This window comes from Rattus norvegicus, chromosome 9 (assembly GCF_036323735.1).
Source record: "Rattus norvegicus strain BN/NHsdMcwi chromosome 9, GRCr8, whole genome shotgun sequence".
Lineage (NCBI taxonomy): Eukaryota > Metazoa > Chordata > Mammalia > Rodentia > Muridae > Rattus > Rattus norvegicus.
In genome coordinates, this window is record NC_086027.1 from 121,514,673 (window position 1) to 121,536,470 (window position 21,798).

The window sequence follows — 21,798 nt, forward strand, 5'->3', positions numbered from 1 at the left end:
CGGATTTACTAGAATGTCTCACTAACAGTGGCTGTCTACCAACGGAAAGTTGAAGAATCCAGTGTGGTTCAGTCTATGTGGCTGGATGTCTGTCTGTCTTCAGTATATACCAGAGTTTCAAAGAAATAGGCTTTTTAATGCCAGAAAAAGAAAAGGAAAGAAGAAAGAAAGAAAGAAAGAAAGAAAGAAAGAAAGAAGAAAAGGCAAGAAAGAACTTGCTAGCCAGAGGTAAGGTAAGGAGACAAAGAGAATGAGCTAACATCTTTCAATGTTCTTTATATATGTAGGCTGTCACTAGAAGCTGTGGCCTAGAGTAAAGGTGGATCTTAACAACTCAAAAAATCTAGATTAAAGAAGGGTTTTCACATTTCAAAAGCTATAATTAAGAGAAATCCCCACACTGTACCTAATCTCTTTCAGTTTTAGTAAATTCTACATGTAGTCAGTTTGAATACAAGGAATAGCCAATATGTAAGACAAGACAGAAGAACTGAGAAAGACATCCCCAGCCCCCTCCATTGCAGGCAAGGAGAGAACAGGAGTCATTTCCAAAGGAATGATTTCCTTCAAGAAAATAAGCCCTTGGGGTTGGGGATTTAGCTCAGTGGTAGAGCGCTTGCCTAGCAAGTGCAAGACCCTGGGTTCGGTCCCCAGCTCTGAAAAAAAGAAAAAAAAAAAAAGAAAATAAGCCCTTGTGATTTTACTGAAGGAGTCTGGCTATGTTCACGTATAGGTTTCCCTATCCCTGTACATGCCACATTAGCCATCGTTGGACTAACGATGTGAAAATTCTAATAAATCTGCTTTCAACATGCAGAGATTCATCCTATCAGGTCTGTTCATCTAGAGAACCTTTACTAAAACAGTTCTGTGTGTGAATGTGTGCTTATCTTCCCACTGAAGAGGATGTGCTGGCTAACAGTAGTGTTCCTCAAGGTTTGTCTCCCAGGGTTCCCATACATACCAGTGAAAACTAGCTGCAGTTTACCTAAGCCCAGCACGAAGGATTCAACCCATGCCAAAGTAGAGTGTTTTCAGATTTATTGGGGGCAATTCTCTAGTGGGCTCACTGATCCCAAGGATAAGAGTTCACTAGTCCCAAAGAGGTCAGAAAAGTCGATATGGGGAGTAAGTATAACGAAGGGTGTGAAGGGGTTGGGGATTTAGCTCAGTGGTAGAGCGCTTGCCTAGGAAGCGCAAGGCCCTGGTTTCGGTCCCCAGCTCCAAAAAAAAAGAACCAAAAAAAAAAAAAAATAACGAAGGGTGGGGAGAAAGAGAGAAAGAGTGAGCAAGTCAAGGAAGGAGAGAAAAATGAAGTAATGGGGAGGGCGGTGAGAGGGAAAGTGGAGGGAAGAGAGGGAAGGATGGAAAGGGGAGGGGGAGGGAGAGAGAGAGGCGGAGAAACAGAAAGACAAAGAGTACAAAATTTCTGGATTATATAGGAAGAATAAAGGGGAAAGGAAAACTCGGCCCCTGCACTGGAAAGTTCAAGGTACAATGTGGGGTATGCCAGACACGCCCTGTTACAGGTGGGGACTGAGGAGTGCTGGGAGAACCTGGAGGCCGAGACAGCTTTGGTGTGTTAAATATATGAAGGTCAGCTGATTGTCGGGTCTGAATCCCAACAGCCACAAAGCAAAACTCTTGTTTTATCAAATCTCCCTTTAATTGTTAATATCTTGGGCACCCTTCCACTTGTGGGACAGATTAATAACCCCACTGCAAGTTGAGTACCAGGGGTTATGCCAGCTGTACACTTGATTCCAGGAACTGGAAGGGAAAGAGACTACTGAGTGTTGTGAGCTGAGTGCAGGTTGAAGTGAGGACCGGGTGAGCACAGGGTCACCGCCCAGGAAAGGGAGGAGCAAGGGGCTGGGCAGTGGTAGGTGGTGTGGTGGGTCCTTCCTGGGGCTGGGAGACAGATGAGTAGGCTATTGGAGGACAGGCACAAGTGCTACTGATATGCAAATCCCTTTAGATCTGGAAAAGGTCTGGCCCTGGGTTTGATGCTTGGGTCTGGAACTGTGTATCCTCATTGTACCTTCAGCTCACTCTAACGCTGACAGAGGTTCTCAAGTCACTCAAGACGACTGGCCAATCAGAGTCTTCACTGGACCTGCCAATCAGAAGAGAAGGCGGGCTTTTCCGGGTGCCTTGGTGTAGTATTCGCTTAGTAGTTAAGCAGTCTTAAATGGTCCTGGCTGCTGTGTTCTGTGTCCTGTGTTTGGATTCTGTGAGGCATATTCAGGCAAGCTCCGAAGTTGCGACATGGTGAGCACAGGGTCACTGCCCACAAAGGGGCAGAGGGGGAGGGGGGGGCGGGCGGGCGGGCGGGCAGAAGGCAGGGGATGGGCAGTGGGAGCTGGTGTGGTGGGTCTTTCCTGGGGCTGAGTGGGAATTGGCGGCTACCCGTGAGATCTTAGCCACCCACTGGACCCAGAGGCAGTTTCTGAATAACTTCCCTGTAGGGGCTGCAACTGTGCAGGGCATTTCGCTTGTGTATGGAAAGATCCTTGGCGTGATCCCAAACTCAGAAGCCTAGTTTCTACAAGTTCTGTTCTTAGCATTTAACATTAAGGTGTAAGATCCATTTGGAGTTATTTTGTGGAGGTTGTGGAAGGCATCTCATGTGCTGGGTAGCAATCCAATATCAAGCTGTAATGTAAGAGTAGAATTGATGATGTAAAGGATTTGCTAAAAGTTAGGAGATAGCAAGGCACACCATGTATAATTTAGCTGAGAGAGGACTGCCTGCAAAACACCCCACGTGTAAGTAGTAAGCTAACCAGGCCTGTTAGACATTAGGATGCTAGGATACACAAGTTTGTTCACCAGGATTGTCCAGAAATATGGCACCAGACCCTAATTTGCAACCAGCCACTAGGCCCCTCTCCATATCAAAGAGCAGGCCTCTAACAAGCTGATCAGTGGGGCATTACAGGATCACAGTCAACAGTAAGGCCTGGTGTGCCATAAAGGTTTAGTTTTCTTCTTGAGAAAAGCATAGTTCTGCCACATGGGCAAGATGACACCCGGTGACAACCATTCGAAAAGTTAAAACAACAACAAACACTGTTTATTGAGTGCTGGCCTGATCAAGCTATGCTTTCCCTCCTTTTCCTGAGATCCCCATGTTTCAGCTCCTTCTGAGACTCAGGGACATGCTTGGCAGAGCCAGTAACCATCTAGGGCCTAGTCCTTGGGAGCTTTCCCTGGGGCCCTGGGTATAGAGATAAAACAGCTCCCCTAAAACCAGGAATATGCTTGGGGCCAGGGCATTTGGGAGGGGTTGCTTAAGATTCTGAGAAAACAACTCTTGCCTGTTGTGGTTTGCCCTGAAGTTTTCTGTATTTTGATGCTAATTCCACTACCCCAAGGACAGCTGCCTAGTCACCTACTCAGAACTCAGGTGACTTCACCACAACCACCTCCCCATTGAATTTGTAAAGTACAGGTGAGGGGCAGGTACAGGATAGAAGGAGGCCTGTCATTGGAGGAGAAGGATGGGCAGGAGAGAAGTTTGAAGGAAAAGGAGGAGACCAGGACAGAAAGGAAGAGAGAGGAGAGAGAGAGGGGAGAAGCCATGGCAGGTGATGTTAAGATTCTGCTCTGTGTATTTACAGGTTGTTATCAATGTTCCTAAGGGATGGATGGTACCAGGCTGTGTATGTTTAAGACGGCAATTATATCTTACCAATTGGATCTTTCCATTTCCCTCATGTACACCGTATACAAGTTGACATTCTTCTTAATGTCTTAGCTAAAGACACCCCCACCCCCACCCCAGTTTTTATACTTTCTAGCTTCTCCTTTTCCTATGTTTTCTGAGACCTTCCATTTAGGACACCGTCACTAACCTACTGTTTTAGGGCACTGGTGTACTTAAGAAACATCCCGGAAATGTTTGCTGTGTAATGGCCTATCCAAGTTGCCAGACTTGTAGCCTCCAGTTTATATTTAAAGTGTTCAAAACTTAACCTGGAAAAAAAATGGGCTGGGGAGATGGCTCAGCAGTTGAGAGCACTGACTGCCCTTCCAGAGATCCTATTCTCAGCAACAACATGGTGGCTCACAACCATCTGTAATGGGATGCTCTCTTCTGAAGTGTCTGAAGGGAACCATGGTGGTGTACTAACATATAAATAAAATAAATAAATCTTAAGAAAAAAAAACTTGGGGGTTGGGGATTTAGCTCAGTGGTAGAGCACTTGCCTAGCAAGCACAAAGCTCTGGGTTCGGTCCCCAGCTCCGAAAGAAAAAAAAAAAAAGAAAAGAAAAAAAAAAACAACCTGGAACCTGAACCTAAGACAAACCTAAGGGTGACAGCATACATGGACTGTAAAATCTACCTAGGCTAGATCCTCTTTTAGCATTTTAGACCCAACTAACTGGATCTTTGCTGGTCTTTGCTACTTTGTGGTTTCTTTTTCCCCACTCTTAATCCCCTCCTCAGCCCCCCCCCCCCAACCTCCTTTCACCCCCTAACACCAGATAGGAGAGAAACAAGGATGGAGGAGAAAAAGATCCTTGAATCTAGTTCCTTGTACTCGACCCAGCAGCATGAGTCGAACAGTCTCTGCTGGGGGTAGTGAAGATGCACAGCCAAGAGTAAGATTTGGGGGGACTGCTGGTTAATACAGCTGCCTCGAGTTTGTTTTTCATAATTTTTATGCCCCACAGTGCCATAGAAAGCAAAGCTACAAGTTAACAAACAATTCTCCAAAATATGCACAGAATATAGGGATGAGGTTATGAGAATCATGCTTTGGCAATACTTGGTTAAAATCCTTTTACCTTTCCACTATCAGCAGTCACAGTGAATGGAGTGATTCAGGGAAATTCAGTTCCAGAGTCCAAAAGGAGTTTCTGAGATGCAGAGGTTTCTCAGGTGTGCAGGGTGGGGTGTAGGTGGGCAGGGCAGATTCTACATCATTACTAAAATCCACATGGCATCATGTGGAAGCAGACAGTAAATTATTCTTCAACCTTCGTTTGTGTGTGGGTTGGGGGGGGGGCTGGGTTTGTGTGAGATCACACGGGGGCATTGGGAGCCGCAGAGCCATAACCCTCCTTTCTTACCACCTCCACACAGAGAGCTCTAGAGCGTGGGGTCAGTAGTGACCGGAGAGTCAGAAATATACCAGTTTAGGGGTCAGTTTGAGTTATTCTTGTGGGAGTTGGGACGTCTGTGTTTTTTCCATTTGAATAAACATGCAATCATAGGTAATATCGGTCAAGTTCACATTTTTCCTGACTGAGTTTCCTTAGGTGTTTTGATTAAAACTTGACTATAATTTGGGGCTTATGTTCTTGCCTTTTTTTCTCTACATCTCCTTTTTTCACAAATGTGCTAAAACTTTTGATCTTTGTAGCTCTTTGATAAGTACAGATGGAATCTATACTGTGCCAAAATGTGTACTATTTCTTCATAATCCTGTTGATGATTCTGAGGTTTTTTCACATGGCAAATAGCTTTGAAATCAGCTGTCCTGTTATATATTATTAGACGTTTTCTTTAAAGTTTGAATTTTGCTGCAAATTGAACATACCCAACATTCCTTTTTTAACATCACTATACTGGTGTTGTTTACAGTTATATAACTTGGTAAAAGATATTCTACATAATAATTCATTTAGCAAGCTATATAGTATGTGTGCGAAACTGAAACTGATATGAAATAATGTCCAAAGCCATAGAAAGAGGACCTTAGTGTAGACTTTAGTGACAGAGAATTCATCCTTAGGCTCACGTAGACAAGATCTTTATAAGTATGACTTAATTGAGAAAACAAAAGAGCGAAAATAAAACATGGTCCAGAATTGGACAATGAATCTGGATGTGACACAGGATTGTGTCTTAGCACTAAAGTCTGATAGCAGTAGGTTGGGATTTTCCATAGATACCTACTAAAACTAGTTAATACTGTGTTTCTATAGTTGATATAAAATTGTGCATGTTTAACATGTGTATTCTGATACATGTGTACATAATACCTACACCCAAGCAATCCCCATCCTACGGAGTGTTGTATTGGAATCGAGGCTCGTGCCCAGACAGACCACACCTGGCCAGTACGGTTCCACGTGAGAGACTTTCATTGGTGCTGGGGATGGGGGATGCACAAAGGAGGGGAGGAGACAAAGGAGGAAAAGAGAAAGAAGAGGGCGAGGTCAGGAAGGGTTGGCTTTTTATTTGGGTAGGGACATAACTTCTTGCAGACAAGGGTGGGAGATGGGCTAGGAGGACACTGGAAATATATGACAACAGATGCACAGGTCCCTTTTCACCTCTGGGTGACGTCACTGCTATCGCTGGGTTTGGAGACAACCTGCAACCATAAAGCCGGTTCCTCATACCAACACTAACTTCTCATAAAAATGACAGAATTGCCATGGATCCCAGCAGTCTTCTCAGTATAGTTTCCATGCACTTGAAATTAGTTTTTTTTTTTTTTTTTTGGTTCTTTTTTTCGGAGCTGGGGACCGAACCCAGGGCCTTGCGCTTCCTAGGTAAGCGCTCTACCACTGAGCTAAATCCCCAGCCCCTTGAAATTAGTTTTAAAAAGTACCAGAATGCTCATGTTTCTTGCAGTTGTATTCATAATTGCCTAAATATGAAAATAACATCAATGCTCATTTGTTGAGGACAAGCTAGGTGCCTCTAGGCGACCTAGGGTGCCTTGGGTTAAAGGAGTGGATAAAGGATTATGGACTTGTAAAGACTCTCACAGTCAGTGCTTTATTGGTCATAAAACAGCATGTAATTATAGCTTAAGCATTATCAACCCATTTCTTTGTCCCATATAATTTTAACCTTTAATGCACTCTTATTATCAGATGGATATGGGAGCTTTAACCATGTTGTCAACATTGTAGGTAGCACTTGAAAATGAAGGGTGACCAAGTCAACTCAGTCAGTCAACAGGGTCTCTAGGGAGGGAGTGAGGACTGAAAGGAAAAAGAAAATTAGACAATATATAGCATGATTCTAGCCAGTGCTGAGGCTGAAGCGGGTTTATTTTTCCTAGTCTGCTTTTCTACAATTTTTAGTACAAGCAAATAATATCAATTCTAGGTCAAGGAACAAACAAGGCACAAAGACCTGTGATCATTTTTTTCTAGGGGCTCATCAGTTTAGTAAGAGAAAAGGAAGGTTACTAGCCCAAATGAAAATATTCTTATCTGAACCTATTTCCTAAGTCCTAGTCCATGGTCAAATTCCTGCCAAATTCCTATAGAAGGGCAGAAAGCAGAGAATCCAGCTGAAACAATCTCCTTCAAAGGTTTTTTTTTTCCTAATGTTTATTTAGAACATTATGTGGAGAAGAGAAATGAAATATCAAGCTTTCTGTAGCAAGAGTTGTTGTAGATGAGAAGCAAATGTGCTATTGTAGTATGCTATAAAAATGCAGAAAGTGGCTTTATTTGGATGGCATGAGAGCCCTCTGCCAATGAGTCATACTGCATGAAGAAGTAAAAACGAGGTTAAGAAACAGATTGAAGGTGTTGGGGATTTAGCTCAGTGGTAGAGTGCTTGCCTAGCAAGCGCAAGGCCCTGGGTTTGGTCCCCAGCTCCGAAAAAATGAAAAGAACAAAAGAACCACATTGACTGTTTTGTTTGAGTTTAAATACTAACGATAAATTAGAGTTGAACAAACATGTGAAAGTCTTAGATAACTGACTCGGCTCTTTGTTTTCTCTGCCTTATGTAACTTAGATGGTATCACTTTCATTTTTGCTTTGGAGAAAGCGTTTAAACATTTAATATTTTTATACATTGGTTTATTTAGGCTTAATGCATAATAAAGTTAATGTAGCGATTTTGTGCAACATCTCATTTATTTCTGTTTGAATAGTTATTGAAACATTATTTTTTCTTAAGAACAATTATGAGTATTCCATTGGAATGAAATGAAAAGCATTGTAATTCCACACTCCACACTCCAAACTAGTGAAAGCCAACACAAGAAAGTGATTGCTTTTGTTTCCTGCGTGATATATATTTCACATTGCTGAGAACAAAACTTCTGATTTCACAGATATAGACTGGCCCCAAGATGAGCTTGTCATGAACTCCTGTGTTGCAGAGTATGTGATCGCATTGTGAACCCAGAAACTGTCCAATTTGCTGGAGGCAGGGTTGGGGGGGGAGCTGTTTCTAACTGGTATGGCTCAGCCCTTAGTACACACCTTTGCTCTCAAACGATGAAGGTAAACATCGGTTTTGAAGGAAGCGCTCATGTTCGTAAGTAATGTATAATTGAGTGGGTGAAAAAATGATGAATCAGGGAAAGATCTGACAGAATAGGATATGCCCAACTCTAAAGAGAAGAGGGAAAAGAGGCAATATAAGAGGAAGCAGCACAGAGGGTAAGAGGAGGAGGCAGTTTTACCTGGAGAATTTTACAGTGACAGGCAGGCTAAAGACAGAAAAAGAGAAAATGAGTGAGAGAATGAGAAGAGAGCAGTTTACTAGAGTTCGTTTGAGGCCAAGCACAGCAATTCAGTCAGAAGTGAAAGAAGCAATTTGAATTGGTTAGAGTGAAGAGTTTGAGCTAGAAGAGCAGAGTTGACCAGCCAGAGTTCAATAAGAAGAAGAAAGGGTGATTATTTAACTGTTAAGTCTCTGATGCCCAAAACACTCAAGTGCCCAACTCTACTGAGCCCCCTCAGTGTTTGCCCAGTGCTGAGCCTTGCTGATGCATGTGGAAGCTTTAGTTCCTAACAAAGGAACATCTTGATCTTTCTGTTTGGCACCTGGGCAGTAACAGCCAGTTCCTGATTTTTGTTCCTGTTTTTGTCCTGAGGGCATAACCTATTTTTCCACTGTGCTTCCAGGAATTCTCCACCCAGTGAACTTGGGGTGTATATTCTGTGAACCTCAGTAAAGCTTTGGCATTTTCTTAGCACAAATGACCCCAGTCTGTGTCTTTTGTTAAATCCCCCAGGCCTACGCCCCGTGATTCTAGACCTAGATCAGATTGTACAGAAGCTATAAGCTTCCATGACTAGGCCTAGATTATCAGAAGGAGGAAGTAAGCCTTCCAGGTATTTTTACATTCCTATGTGATAGTCACTGTCTACAAAAATAGAGCAAGTACTATATGTATCACAATCTTGTTGTCCCTATCTTTACGAATTTGCTTTTCTTTGTTCACTATAGCTTCCCTTCTTTGCCTTTCATTTAAGCAATATTGAATTAAGTTTTTATATGAGGGTAGATTCTCATATAATATATCCTGACCACTGTTTCCCCAACCTGCACTCCCAACTACCCCTCATTTCTATCCTTTCCCCAAGGTCCACCCCCCCCCACCCATTTCCTCTTCAAAAAGGAGCAGACCTAACAGACAAAACAAGAGAGAAAAAGACAAGGTGAAAGCCTTCATGTTGGACAAGGCAACCTGATAGGAAAAATCTCAAGATCAAGCCAAAGAATCAGAGTTACACCTGCTTCCACAGTTCGGAGTCCCTCAAAGACACCAAGCTAACAGCCATAACATATCAGCAGAGGACCTGGCATAGACACATGCTGTCTCTATGCTTGCCATTTAAGTTTCTGTAAGATTCCTAGAAATCCAGTCAGTGTTAGTCATGGGTTCCCTCTCATGTCAAGGGCCTCAAGTTAAACCAAACATTGGTTGGCCACTCAAACACGTTTGTTACCATCATGTCCCAGCACTTCTTAGGAAGGACCAATTGTAGGTGTGTGTGGGTGTTGGGGGCGGAGAGTGGATCCAGGTTTCTCTACAAGTTTTAGACTGTAGAGTACCTTCTCTCCTCAAAGAGACTCTTACACAGGGGTGAAGGCTCCAAGCTTGTACTCAGTTGACCTCTCCATTCAGTGAACCGTGTGGAATTTGTCCTTAATTATCAGGCCCTGCTGTCAGTTATCTGAGAGCAAAGTTTGTCCTTGCATCAGCATGGATTGTTGAAGGATCTCAAGGGACCTCCTTGGCCAACAGCTCAACCAAATGTACCTTATTACCAACATTCAAGCCCTGCCTGGTGTCAAAAGATGGTCAGTTCAGACTCCATATCCTCCATTACTAGGAGTTTTCATTAGGGTTACCCTGGTCATCCAGGAAGTTGTCATTGTACTGGATTTCTATACTAACTCCCAAATAACCCCTAATTCCAGCTGTTTCTTCCTGCACTGTACTTTCCCCTGCATCCCCCTCAACTGATCCTCCCTACTCCTGTTCCCATCAAACTCTGGTCTACTCACAGAAATTATTCTATTTCCCCTCTAGAATGAGATCTGTGCTTCCTCCCTAGAGTCCACCTCTTTAACTAGCCTCTCTGTGTTTATTACTATTTACCTAATGGGTAATATCCACTTGTAAGTAAAGGCATGTCATGTTTGTCATTCTGGGTATGATTGCTTTAGTTGCATTTACTTGCCTGTAAATTCATGATGTCATCTTTTTAATCAGCTGAGTGATAAATGTACCACATTTTTGGTTTACCCTATAGGGCTCAAAGTGAGTCTTAACTATAAGGAGATCCCCCAAGTGAGGCATGAGAATGGAGTTTAATGCAAAGGCAAGAGTTTATTTTCGGGTGAGTCGGGGTCAACCTTCAATCAGCCCCTCGTAGCGAGGGACTGGAAGGTGACCCCAATGGCTGTGACAAGCAGTTTTTATACTTTCAGAGGTACAGGTTACATTAGCAGGTTTACAGTTCAAACTTATATGGCATGCCTTTGAGCTCTTATCTGGGACCAGAGGGTCAGGCTACTCTCAGTACATTCTGCAGAATTTTCAAGAATGTCCCTGCTTCTCCCAAGAACTGTGGGTGGAGAATGGAACTTGTCCGAGCCTTGGCCCGAGGCGTGAAGCTGGGTCGTGCCCTAATTTTCACCAGAGGCAGTTGATGTAAAGCTGGCAAAAGCCCTTAGGGTCCCCATAACCTACCTACTTTCCACCAGGCCAAGCCTCCTGATAGCTCTTAGGCTTCAGTAAGAACTAGGGTCCTTCAACCCATTCTTCAGTTGAGGTACTCTTAGGTTGTTTCTAGGTTCTGGCAAGTGTGAATAAATATGCTATGAACATAGTTGAGCAAATGGCCTTGTGGTAGGGTGGAGCACCTTTTAGATAGATGCCAAGAGCTTTATAGCTGTGATTTGAGATAGATGGATTCTCAGGGTTCTGAGGCATCATGACTCTGAGGAAATGCTCATTTCCATAGTGGCAGTATTAGTTTGCACCCAACAAGCATGGAGAGTTGTTACCCATTCTCCACATCCTTACCAGCATGACTTGTCACTTGTATTGATCTTATCCCTTCTGACATGTGCAAGATAGATTCTCAAAGTAGTTTTGATTTGCATTTCCTTGATGGCTGAGATGATAATGATTTCTTTAAGTATTTCTCAGCTTTTTGAGATTCCTCTTTTGAGAATTGTCTGTGTAGATTTATACCCCCCCTTTTTTTAAAGATTTATTTATTTAATGTGAGTGAGTACACTATAGCTGTCTTCAGACACGCCAAAAGAGGGCATCAGATCCCATTACAGATGGTTGTGAGCCACCATGTGGTTGCTGGGAATTGAACTGAGGACCTCTGGAAGAGCTGTCAGTCCTCTTAACCGCTGACCCATCTCTCCAGTCCCTTTACCCCATTTTTAATTGAATTTTTTACTTTGAAAGTTTAATTTCTTGAGGTCATTATGTATTTTATATATTAGGCCTCTATAAGATATGGATTTCTTTTAAAAAAAAAAGTATTTTCCCATTCCTTAGGCTGCCATTATGCCCAATTCACTGGGATTTTGCCACAGCTAATCCCATTTATTTATTTATTTATTTATTTATTTATTTATTTATTTATTTATTTATTTATTTATTGGCAAAGATGAGAAACAGAATACACAGGATGAGTATTGGCCTGTAATTTCATAAATTTGTTATTACACTCTTGTAGTTCATGTTTAAAACACTTTCTGTCTGTCTTTCTGTCTCGTTTATCTTCTGAAAATTTACTATGTTATGAGTTTCTTGAAGTTTTGATAGTTTGGGAAACAGTTTTAGTGTCCTCTTCTAAAGGCTTGCTTCTCCTCATTTCTTGGCAAATCTGTGTTTTCCAGTTTTCGTAATCATTAATTTTGATTGTGTGTGTGTGTGTGTGTGTGTGTGTGTGTGTGTGTGTGTGTGTGTGTGTGTGTGGTTTGTTTGTTGGTCTTTCCTACTTAAATGATATTGTTAACACTTTTGATTTGGGTTTTTTAAACTTTCTGAAATATTATTGCCTTTTTGTCCTAGTTAGCTTCAGTTGTGAACATTTTAGAGCCTACAATCATCTGAGGGGCTCTCACTTGAGGGCATGCCCTCATCAAAATATCTGGATGCTGTATCAGTGAGAGATTGTGTTGTGATGATTGATGTGGAAGGCTCTACACTGAGTGTGGCAGGATCCCTGAGCAAGTGGGCCTGGGCTGGGTAAGAGACCTGGCTAAGTATGAGACAGTGACCAAGAAGGAAACTAAGATTTGTTCATGGTTTTTGCCTTTTCTTGAAGCTTGAGTTTCTATCCTAACCTCCAGGACTGATGGTTGTCATGTGACTGGACCAAACAAGTGAACCTGTTTATTTGCTGAGATGCTTTTGGTTAGAGAATTGAATCAAAGTAGGAGAGTAGCAAGTTAGAACAAAAAAAGAAAAGGTTATTTTGTTGCTGGACAGAAACTAGAGAAACTAGAAATGTTCTCCTTCAGAGGAACCTGGTAAATATCAGGGCTTGAGATGGCAAACAGCATAGAAAGCTGTATTCAGAGCTTAGTCGTCTGTTGTTGTAGCACCTGAAAGACTGGAGTCATGCAAGTAATGCAGTCAGAAGTTGAGGTCATAGGATTTCAGTGGAAAATAGACTCCATGAAAAATTTAGCTAGAGGTCATTTATGTGGTATTTTGACCCCAGGTCTTTCTTATTCCACCCATGCTCTGAGAAATTGAGCAAGGCAGATTTAAAAAACAATTAGGTATATTTCTCAGGTGAAATATTGAATCTGTTAGATGATTATTACTAGTAACTCATTCTGGACTACAAGAAAAAAACAACAAGTTGAGCAGAAATAAAGGCAAAGTCTGTGGTTTGTAGAGAAAAGCAGCCCTCGGAAGTTACACATGTCAGCCAAATGCTGAGACAGAGGCATGAATTTTCAAAGAGATTATCACCATTAAAGAGAAGGACTTTGCTCAGGATTGGAAGCCTAAGAAGGTGAATTAAGGGAAACAGGCCCTCCTGCTAAGCCTTCAGTTAATGGAAGGGGGAGTTGGCAAAGTCGTTCCTAGACCCAGGAAGGAACTTCATATAAAACCTGCTACTACTGGTCCAAGCGTGGCACCCAAGTTCTGGAAATAAGAAAGATGGAAAATGTAAGGTTATGGATTCTTCCCCCGTGGTTTCAGTTCAGCACTGTTCCAGCCATCTATGTTTGGCAGAGTGAGATCCCCAGTGAGGGAGGACACTGTGAGAGTGCATGGGATGAATCTGAGGATGAAGCCTGAGTTGCATTTGAGACCACAAGATATAGAGATACCAAGTTATAGACACCTGTCATGGAGAGCTGCATATAGCAAGTGGAGGTAACAAAGCCGAGAGATGTATGAGAAGTTGCAGGGATATGGCCATCTAAGCCTTTTGAATCTGAAGCTCCTTGTGTCTGAGATAGAGCTGCACGATTTGGTGTTTGTCCTGCTAGGTTTCATGCTTTGGTCCAATCTTCCCTCACTATGTACTCATTCCTCTCTACTGGAATGGGAAGGGGTATTCTGTGCCTTTGTATGTTGGAAAGATGTAACTTGCTTTCTGATTTTACAAGATGTGACAATCAAGAGTGTCAGAAGTGATTTGGGGCATTTGAAGAGTGTATGGGCTGCTGCAGGCTATTAGGGTCATGGGAAGCTCCTGATTAGCTGCCTGTGAGGGATGGTTTTCCTAGAATTGACTTGTTTGGACTTTTCCAGTTCTGGGAAACAGAAACTTAGGTCTAGTTTCCCAACCTGTCAGTTTACAACCTGTCCTGGAGGAGTCAGCCTTGCTCTGGCCAACTCAGTTCTCTAAATAGAACTGCTTTTGTAGGAGGAACCTTTCTAGATGATTAGTTATTGGGGATGACATTTGGGTGTCTATAGACTCAACCCATTTCCTGTGTGGGGTGTGTGTGGTGTGTGTGTGTGTGTGTGTGTGTGTGTGTGTGTGTGTGTGTGTATTGTGTATTGGTTGTACCTGATTAGTCAGCTTCCTTCTTATGTTGTCTTGCCTTCAGCATTATAGACTCTAACCCTAAATCACATAAGATGCATTTGAAGCAATTGCTATTCAATGCTAAGGTATTTTGCAAGCCTGGTTTTTTTTTTTTAATAATTTTAATTTTGTTTTTGTTCTTGAGGACAAAGCTTCTCTATATAGCCCTGGCTGTCCTGAAAGTAGGTGTGTAGAACATTGTGCCTCAACCGTAAATGGTCCACCTGCCTCTGACTCCAGAGTCCCAGGATTCAATGTGGGCCAATATGCCCTGCTTTTTCTTTGTTTGTTCGTTTTTATATTATTGGCTGATGGGTTGGACTGTGAGTTTTGGCACATGTCAAGCATATGCTGCTGTGTTGATCTTCATCCACGTTATGAATTTTGAAATTTGATAGAGAGCATATTCTGTTTCTCAGGATGGCATGTATTCATGACATTCATACTGCCTAGCTATATTGCCTGAGCTTTCTGAGTCATTGGACTGCATATGACATTTTTCCTACCTGTTGCGTTTGTGTTGATTTATTTTAATGAATATGTATATTTTGCCTGTATGAATGAATATCACATCATGTATGCCTAATCCCCATAGTAGTCAGAAAATGTCTTCAGAATTCCTGAACTTGGAGTAATCAATAGTTGTGAAGCTCCCTTCTAACTACTGGCAATTGAGGCCAATTATTATTTTTTTTTGCTTTGATCAATGTTTATTTTCTTTATGAAAAAATCTTCATAGAAAATGGCTTTAGCTTTCAGCAGCCCATTCCTGAGCTCTGAGGAAGCTTGCCTTCTTTTGAGCAACCCGGTCTTTCTTCTGGGCAAGAGACATTTTGGGACGATTCCACCTCTTCTTCTTCACTTCTCTCTTGGGCTTCTTGTCATAGACTGGATTCTCTCGGATAGCAGCATGAGCTTTCTTATACATCTCCTCCATCATGTCTGGAGTCACGTTGTTCTTGATGTACTGAGAGAACTGTTTCTTATACGCATCCTCATCCTCCTCCATCAGGTAGCGCATGTAGTCTGCCACATTCTGACCCATGATGTGCTTCCGGTGCACCTCTGCATTGAACTCCTTGCTTTCAGAGTCATGGCCAGGGAATCGTTTGGTACTATGGGGGATAGACAAGACTCCATCCACAGCTCCCTTCAGGGCGCCAAAAACTTTATTGCCAGTTGTAGTTCGGGCAAGACCCGCATCCAAATAGCAAGTGAAGGCACCAGGCTGACCGTCAATGCTTTCCACATTGTACTCGTCTCCATTCACCTCCACTTGGCCTTCATAGATCTTGTCCATGCCAAACCTATTCAGAAGCCTGCGGGCCAGCAGCAGGCCAGTGCAATAGGCTGCAGCATAGTTTGTCAAGCCAACTTTCACACCGTATTTTGGAAGTTCATGTGCATATGGTGCACAGACGATCATATCCCCTTCTATACGGGCATATGCAATCTGGCAGATGATGTCTCTGTTCGTTACACGAACTATCATCCTGTATTTTGGTGTGTTGTACTTATTTTTGTCCTGGACCACCAATCGTTTCCGTGCACAGTAGTCAGTTTTACCCCCTCGCCACCTTCTAAATCTCACTTGGTATCTTTTAAAGTAGGCCTTATTCTTGACAACTTTCATGAACCCCATCCTGCGAAACAGAGACCCGCAACTGCGGAGGCCAATTATTTTTAAGACCTGCAAGAGCTCTTCACTGCTGAACCAGCTCCTGTCCTATGTTGCTTATTTAGGATCAACATTTACATTGCCAATATTTTCAGCTATCTGTTTGTATCTGTTCAAACATTCATCCCCTTTTAGTAAGATCTCATTACTGTTACAGTTTAAACTGGGCCAACTCAAGATTCTGGAAGAAGAATACAGAACTGCAGTGAATGTAATTCTTTGTAGGAACTCTAGTAAAAACCTCTGAGTCCTTTCTATCTTTCTTGTTTGTTTGATTAATTTTTCATAGGAGACACAGGGTCTTAATATGTACCTCTGGCTGTCCTGGATAGACCTCAGATATACCTGCCTCTGCCTCCTGAGTGCTTGGATTAAAGACATGAGCCTATAAGCTCACTTGATATTTTTTGCAGTTAGTAATTGTTCATACAATTTCTCTGTGTACTCAGTACTGCGCCCCTCTCTCTCTCTCTCTCTCTCTCTCTCTCTCTCTCTCTCTCTCTCCATTAATTAACATTTCTCTTGCAAGGCTATATCCTACTCAATGAGCAAAGAAATGACAGAGGTGAACCTTATTACTCAGTTTTCTTCTAAGATGATTTGGTAATTACATTAGAACATCTGGGTCAAGAAATAAGTGGGGGAAATATCAGAAACATACATTTACAGTGATATCTGTATCATGGTTTCTGTTGTACTAATGTATGGGATATTTCAGGATGCATTGACCTATGATGATGTACATGTGAACTTCACCCGAGAAGAATGGGCTTTGCTGGATCCTTCACAGAAGAGTCTCTACAAAGATGTGATGCAGGAGACCTACAGGAACCTCAGTGCTATAGGTAAGACTGAATTTTCTTTCAGTTTTTAAAATGAGGAAACAAATGTTCCTTTGTTACTGTTGCTTTTCTGTAACTTCAGTTGAGAATAAAGAAGAATGAGGTGAAAAGATCAAGTTCACTGAAGATAGTAACTTAAATGTTGCCTAATTTCCAATAATATATCATACATTTTCTGGCATTATATTTTAGGTTACAATTGGGAAGACCATACTATTGAAGAACATTGTCAAAGTTTCAGAAGGCATGGAAGGTAATTTTCATGTGCAAGTTGGTATGAACATGCCTCTGAAGAAATGTTAGTACGTCCTAGAACTTTTAAAGAAAAGCAACAGTGGTAAAAAAAAAAAAAAGCACTTCTTTAAGTGTATTGATTAGTAAATTCTCACAAATCCATGTACCTCAATGTCAGGTGTCTGATTTGTGTTTTGCAAGGCATTCCTCTAAGAAAGAAGACAAAGAAACAGTGCCTTAGCCTTACCATTTGAATCATAGCCACATTACAGCCACTCTGTAAACCTGCCAATCTGTCTAGTCTCATAACACACACACACACACACACACACACACACACACACACAGAGAGAGAGAGAGAGTAGGTGATAAGTTTATGTTTCTAATAGGCAAATATATCATAGTAAAACTGATTACTCATATACTAACATTGTTAAGTTTAAGTGAGAGGGACAGTTCATGAGAGTCAAGAATGTTGTTGAAGAGAAACCTTAATTCTTATACCATATGACTATGATAAACAAAAAGTCAAACTGTGTGAATGCAATGTGGAACCATTTCATTTGTTATTTTAACAGCTATATCCTGTGTCACAATGGATACAAGCCATGTGAGCACAAGGATATGGAAAGAAGCAATGCCCCCCACCCCCAGAACAATTAAGATATATGTAGCAGTCCACATTTGAGCAGACTTTCTCAGTGTGATACAAGTTTATAATTAGTTGGTTTCCCAACTTCATTGGGAATATATCCATAAAGTCACATAGCAGAAAATCCCTAGGAATACTAGGATTGTGGAAATCCCTTTCCGTTTGTCCTGATTCACTTGGCCGATGTGGTATGCAAATGTAGTGTATTTCACAATAAATGAAAACATATGAATGTACTCAATGTGGTAAAGCTCTGAGCTCTTCCATTTCTCTTCAAATATATGAGAAATCTCATAGAGCAAAAGGATGGTACAAATGTGAGCCATGTAATCACACTTTTACCAACCCATAGTGAATGGGAAACCATGAGTGTAAACAAAGGGATACAACCGTAAGATGTGATTCTTCTTTACAATTAGACCAAATTATAGAATTAATTTCCACAGGTTAAAAAGATTCATTAGTTTAGTGGTAAAGCTTTCCCATGTGCCCACTATCTATCTTTGCAGGCATGAAAGATGTCATACTGGAGAGAAACCCTCTGAAAATACTCAGTGTGGTAAAGCCTTTGCACAACGTAGTCATCTCCAAAGACATAATAGGACACGTACTGGAGAGAAACTCTATGAAAGTAAGCCACGTGATAAAGCCTTTACATACGATTCTCAGCTTCAAAATCTTGAAAGAATTCATACTGGAGAAAAACCCTACAAATGTAATCAATGTGGTAAAGCCTTTGAACGTCATTGTAATCTTGGAAGGCATAAACTAATACATACTGGAAGAAAATCCTACAAATGCAATCAGTGTGGTAAAGCCTTTTCACAAAACAGTCATCTCCAAACACATAATAGTACACATTCTAGAGAGGAACTCTATAAATGTAAGCAATGTGGTAAATCCTTTACATGCCGTAATGAACTTCAAAGTCATAAAAGGATTCATACTGGAGAGAAATCCTATGAATGCAATCAGTGTGGTAAAGCCTTTAAATCTCATCTTTATCTCCAAGTACATAAAAGAATACATACTGGAGAGAAGCCCTATGTATGTGATCAATGTGGTAAAGACTTTGTAGTTCAGAGAGATCTTAAAAGACATAAAAGAACACATACTGGAGAGAAACCTTACAAATGTGATCAATGTGGTAAAGCCTTTGCATCTCATCGTTATCTCCAAGTACATAAAAGAATACATACTCGAGAGAAGCTCTATGAATGTGATCAATGTGGTAAAGCCTTTGCACAACTCGGTCATCTCCAAGTTCATGGAATAACACATACTGGAGAGAAACCTTATGAATGTGATCAATGTGGTAAAGCCTTTGCATCTCATAGTTATCTCCAAGTACATAAAAGAATACATACTGGAGAGAAGCCCTATGTATGTGATTGGTGTGGTAAAGCCTTTGCATCTCATAGTTATCTGCAAGTACATAAAAGAATACATACTGGAGAAAATCTCCATGAATGTGATCAATGTGGTAAAGCCTTTGCATCTCATAGTTATCTGCAAGTACATAAAAGAATACATACTGGAGAGAAGCTCTATGAATGTGATCAATGTGGTAAAGCCTTTACATCTCATAGTTATCTCCAAGTACATAAGAGAATACATACTGGAGAGAAGCCCTATGTATGTGATCAATGTGGTAAAGACTTTGTAGTTCCGAGTGAGCTTAAAAGACATAAAAGAACACATACTGGAGAGAAACCTTACAAATGTAATGAATGTGGTAAGGCCTTTGTAGGTCAGAATGATCTTAAAAAACATAAAAGAATACATACTGGAGAGAAACCTTACAAATGTAATGAATGTGGTAAAGCCTTTGTATGGATTGGTAATCTCCGAACACATAAAGTACTACATACTGGAGAGAAACCTTACAAATGTAATGAATGTGGTAAAGCCTTTGCATGTAGCACTAGTCTCCGAACACATAAAGCAATACATACTGGAGTGAAACCTTTCGAATGTAAGCAATGTGGTAAAGCCTTTGTAGGTCAGAATGACCTTAAAAGGCATGAAAGAATTCATACTGGAGAGAAACCTTACCAATGTAATGAATGTGGTAAAGCCTTTGTATTTGATGCTAGTCTCCGAAAACATAGAGCAATACATACTGGAGTGAAACCTTATGAATGTAAGCAATGTGGTAAAGCCTTTGTAGGTCAGAATGACCTTAAAAGGCATGAAAGAATTCATACTGGAGAGAAACCTTACGAATGTAATGAATGTGGTAAAGCCTTTTCACAATCAAGCCAACTCCAACTACATAAAAAAACACATACATACTAAAGAGTAACCCTATGAATGTAACCAATGTAGTAAAGCCTTTATTGTGATATTCAAAGGTATGGTGGTTAAAATATACGTGGCCCATGGCAAGTGGCATTGTTATGAGGTATGGCCTTTTTGGAGTAGATGTGGCCTTTGAGGAAGTATGTCACTGTGTGTGTGTGTGTGGGCGGGGCTTTCAGACCCCATGCTTAAACTCTACCCAGGGCAGAAGAGTCTTCTGGCTGCCTTCTGATCAAGATGTAGAACTCTCTCCAGCACCATGTCTGCTTGGACACTGACATTCCTTCCACCTTGATAATAGACTGAACCTCTGAATCTGTATACCTCCCCTCCCCCCAATTAAATGTCCTTTCTAAGAGTTGCCTTGGTCATGGTATCTTTTCACAGCATTAAAACCCAAATTAACACAAACAGCATAAAAGATACCACACTAGAGAGAAACTATGAATGTACTAAATATAGTGAAGCCTTTGCATATTTCTATAGCTCTCACTATATCAAAAGTATTCATACTTGCATTCACTGAAACCCTGTGAATGCAGAAAATAGCATTCTTGAGAAAAGCCGTATAAATGGGCTCAGTGTGGTAAAGTCTTTGTGTTTTGAAATCTGCATACATACTTAACAAGTCAAAAACATGGTCAAAGTAAATGCCAGGAGTCTATTGGAAAAAAGCTGAGTTAGAAAGATAGGGATTGGGGTTGGGGATTTAGCTTAGTGGTAGAGCGCTTGCTTAGGAAGCGCAAGGCCCTGGGTTCGGTCCCCAGCTCCAGAAAAAAAAAAAAGAACCAAAAAAAAAGAAAGATAGGGATTATGAATAGGGTGGTTTGGTGTGCAGGTAGTGCTAGGAAGTTAGGGGTTAGGGTTAAAGGGTTGGGGGGTGGTGTGGGTTAGGGTTAGGGGGTGGACAGGTAGGGTTAGGTTCAGGTGTTTAGGATTAGGGGATTAGGAAAAGTGTGAATTTGGGGAAGGAAATGGGAGGAGGTTGATTGTGGGACAGGGAGGGATGAAAAGGATATATAGTATTCATAAAAGTCCTCAAATACAAAAACAAGTTGAAAAGCTTCAACGTAAATAGATTGGGGGGTAAGGAAAATTGTTACTACATACATTAATGAAATTCAGAAAAATCATTAGGCCTTATCTTAGAAATCATTTATTCCAATAAAGTGGAAAACTGTAAAATAAAGTACATAGATGTCTGGACATATATAACCTACAAAAGTAAATCCTGAAGATCTAAAAAAAAAAAAAAAAAATTGAGCAGGGTTGTAGAAAGCAGTACAAGTGAAGTAGTGATCAAATATTTACCAGACCTTCAATGAAATACACAAATGCTTCTCAAAGTATGCTATTAAATAGCAAAGGAAGGTTAAATTACCAAACTCTTTATGAAGTTAGTATTACCTACCCTAGTACTAAAACCAGATAAACACAGTCCAGTCTCCAACATAAATATATGCAAAATTTCTTTAAAAATACCTGCAAACTCTTCAATAATAAATCACAAAATTACCATGATCAAACTGGTTTATTCCAGAGAGGTAGTGCTGGCTCAATATGTCAATAAATTTTATAAATTTCTATAATCTCTTGTTTTTTGATAGAATAGAAATAACATTTCAATCATGTCAAATATCCCATAGAAACTCAGAATATAAGAAACACATCTCACCATAATAATATATGTTTCAAGCAGTAGCCTTATCAACCAGTAAAAATATATTGAGAAAGAAACCTGGGAAATAATCCCATTCAAAACAACTTAAAATCCAAGCCCCCCCCCCCAAAAAAAATCTCTTGAATTAAACCTGACCAAGGAAGTGAACGTCCTCTGTAATGAA

General features: G+C 41.0%; 2 protein-coding genes across 3 annotated transcripts; one reads left to right on the forward strand and one right to left on the reverse strand.

Annotated features, from left to right (window-relative positions):
• Positions 1–1,976: 1,976 nt before the first annotated feature.
• On the forward strand, positions 1,977–20,312 carry Zfp120l2 (zinc finger protein 120 like 2). Of its 2 annotated transcripts, NM_001395021.1 has the most exons (4): positions 2,127–2,271; positions 16,644–16,770; positions 16,960–17,020; positions 18,163–20,312. In NM_001395021.1, the coding sequence occupies exons 1-4, from the start codon at positions 2,269–2,271 to the stop codon at positions 19,949–19,951; spliced, it is 1,980 nt and encodes a 659-aa protein (NP_001381950.1). In that variant the 5' UTR covers positions 2,127–2,268; the 3' UTR covers positions 19,952–20,312. The 2 variants fall into 2 exon arrangements, with proteins under 2 accessions (XP_063122590.1, NP_001381950.1); XM_063266520.1 differs by having other exon boundaries at positions 1,977–2,271; positions 16,960–18,188.
• Positions 14,935–15,912, reverse strand: Rpl5l1 (ribosomal protein L5-like 1). Its single transcript, XM_039084950.2, has one exon. It carries the CDS (start codon positions 15,887–15,889, stop codon positions 14,996–14,998), a length of 894 nt encoding a protein of 297 aa, XP_038940878.1. The 5' UTR covers positions 15,890–15,912; the 3' UTR covers positions 14,935–14,995.
• Positions 20,313–21,798: the final 1,486 nt, after the last annotated feature.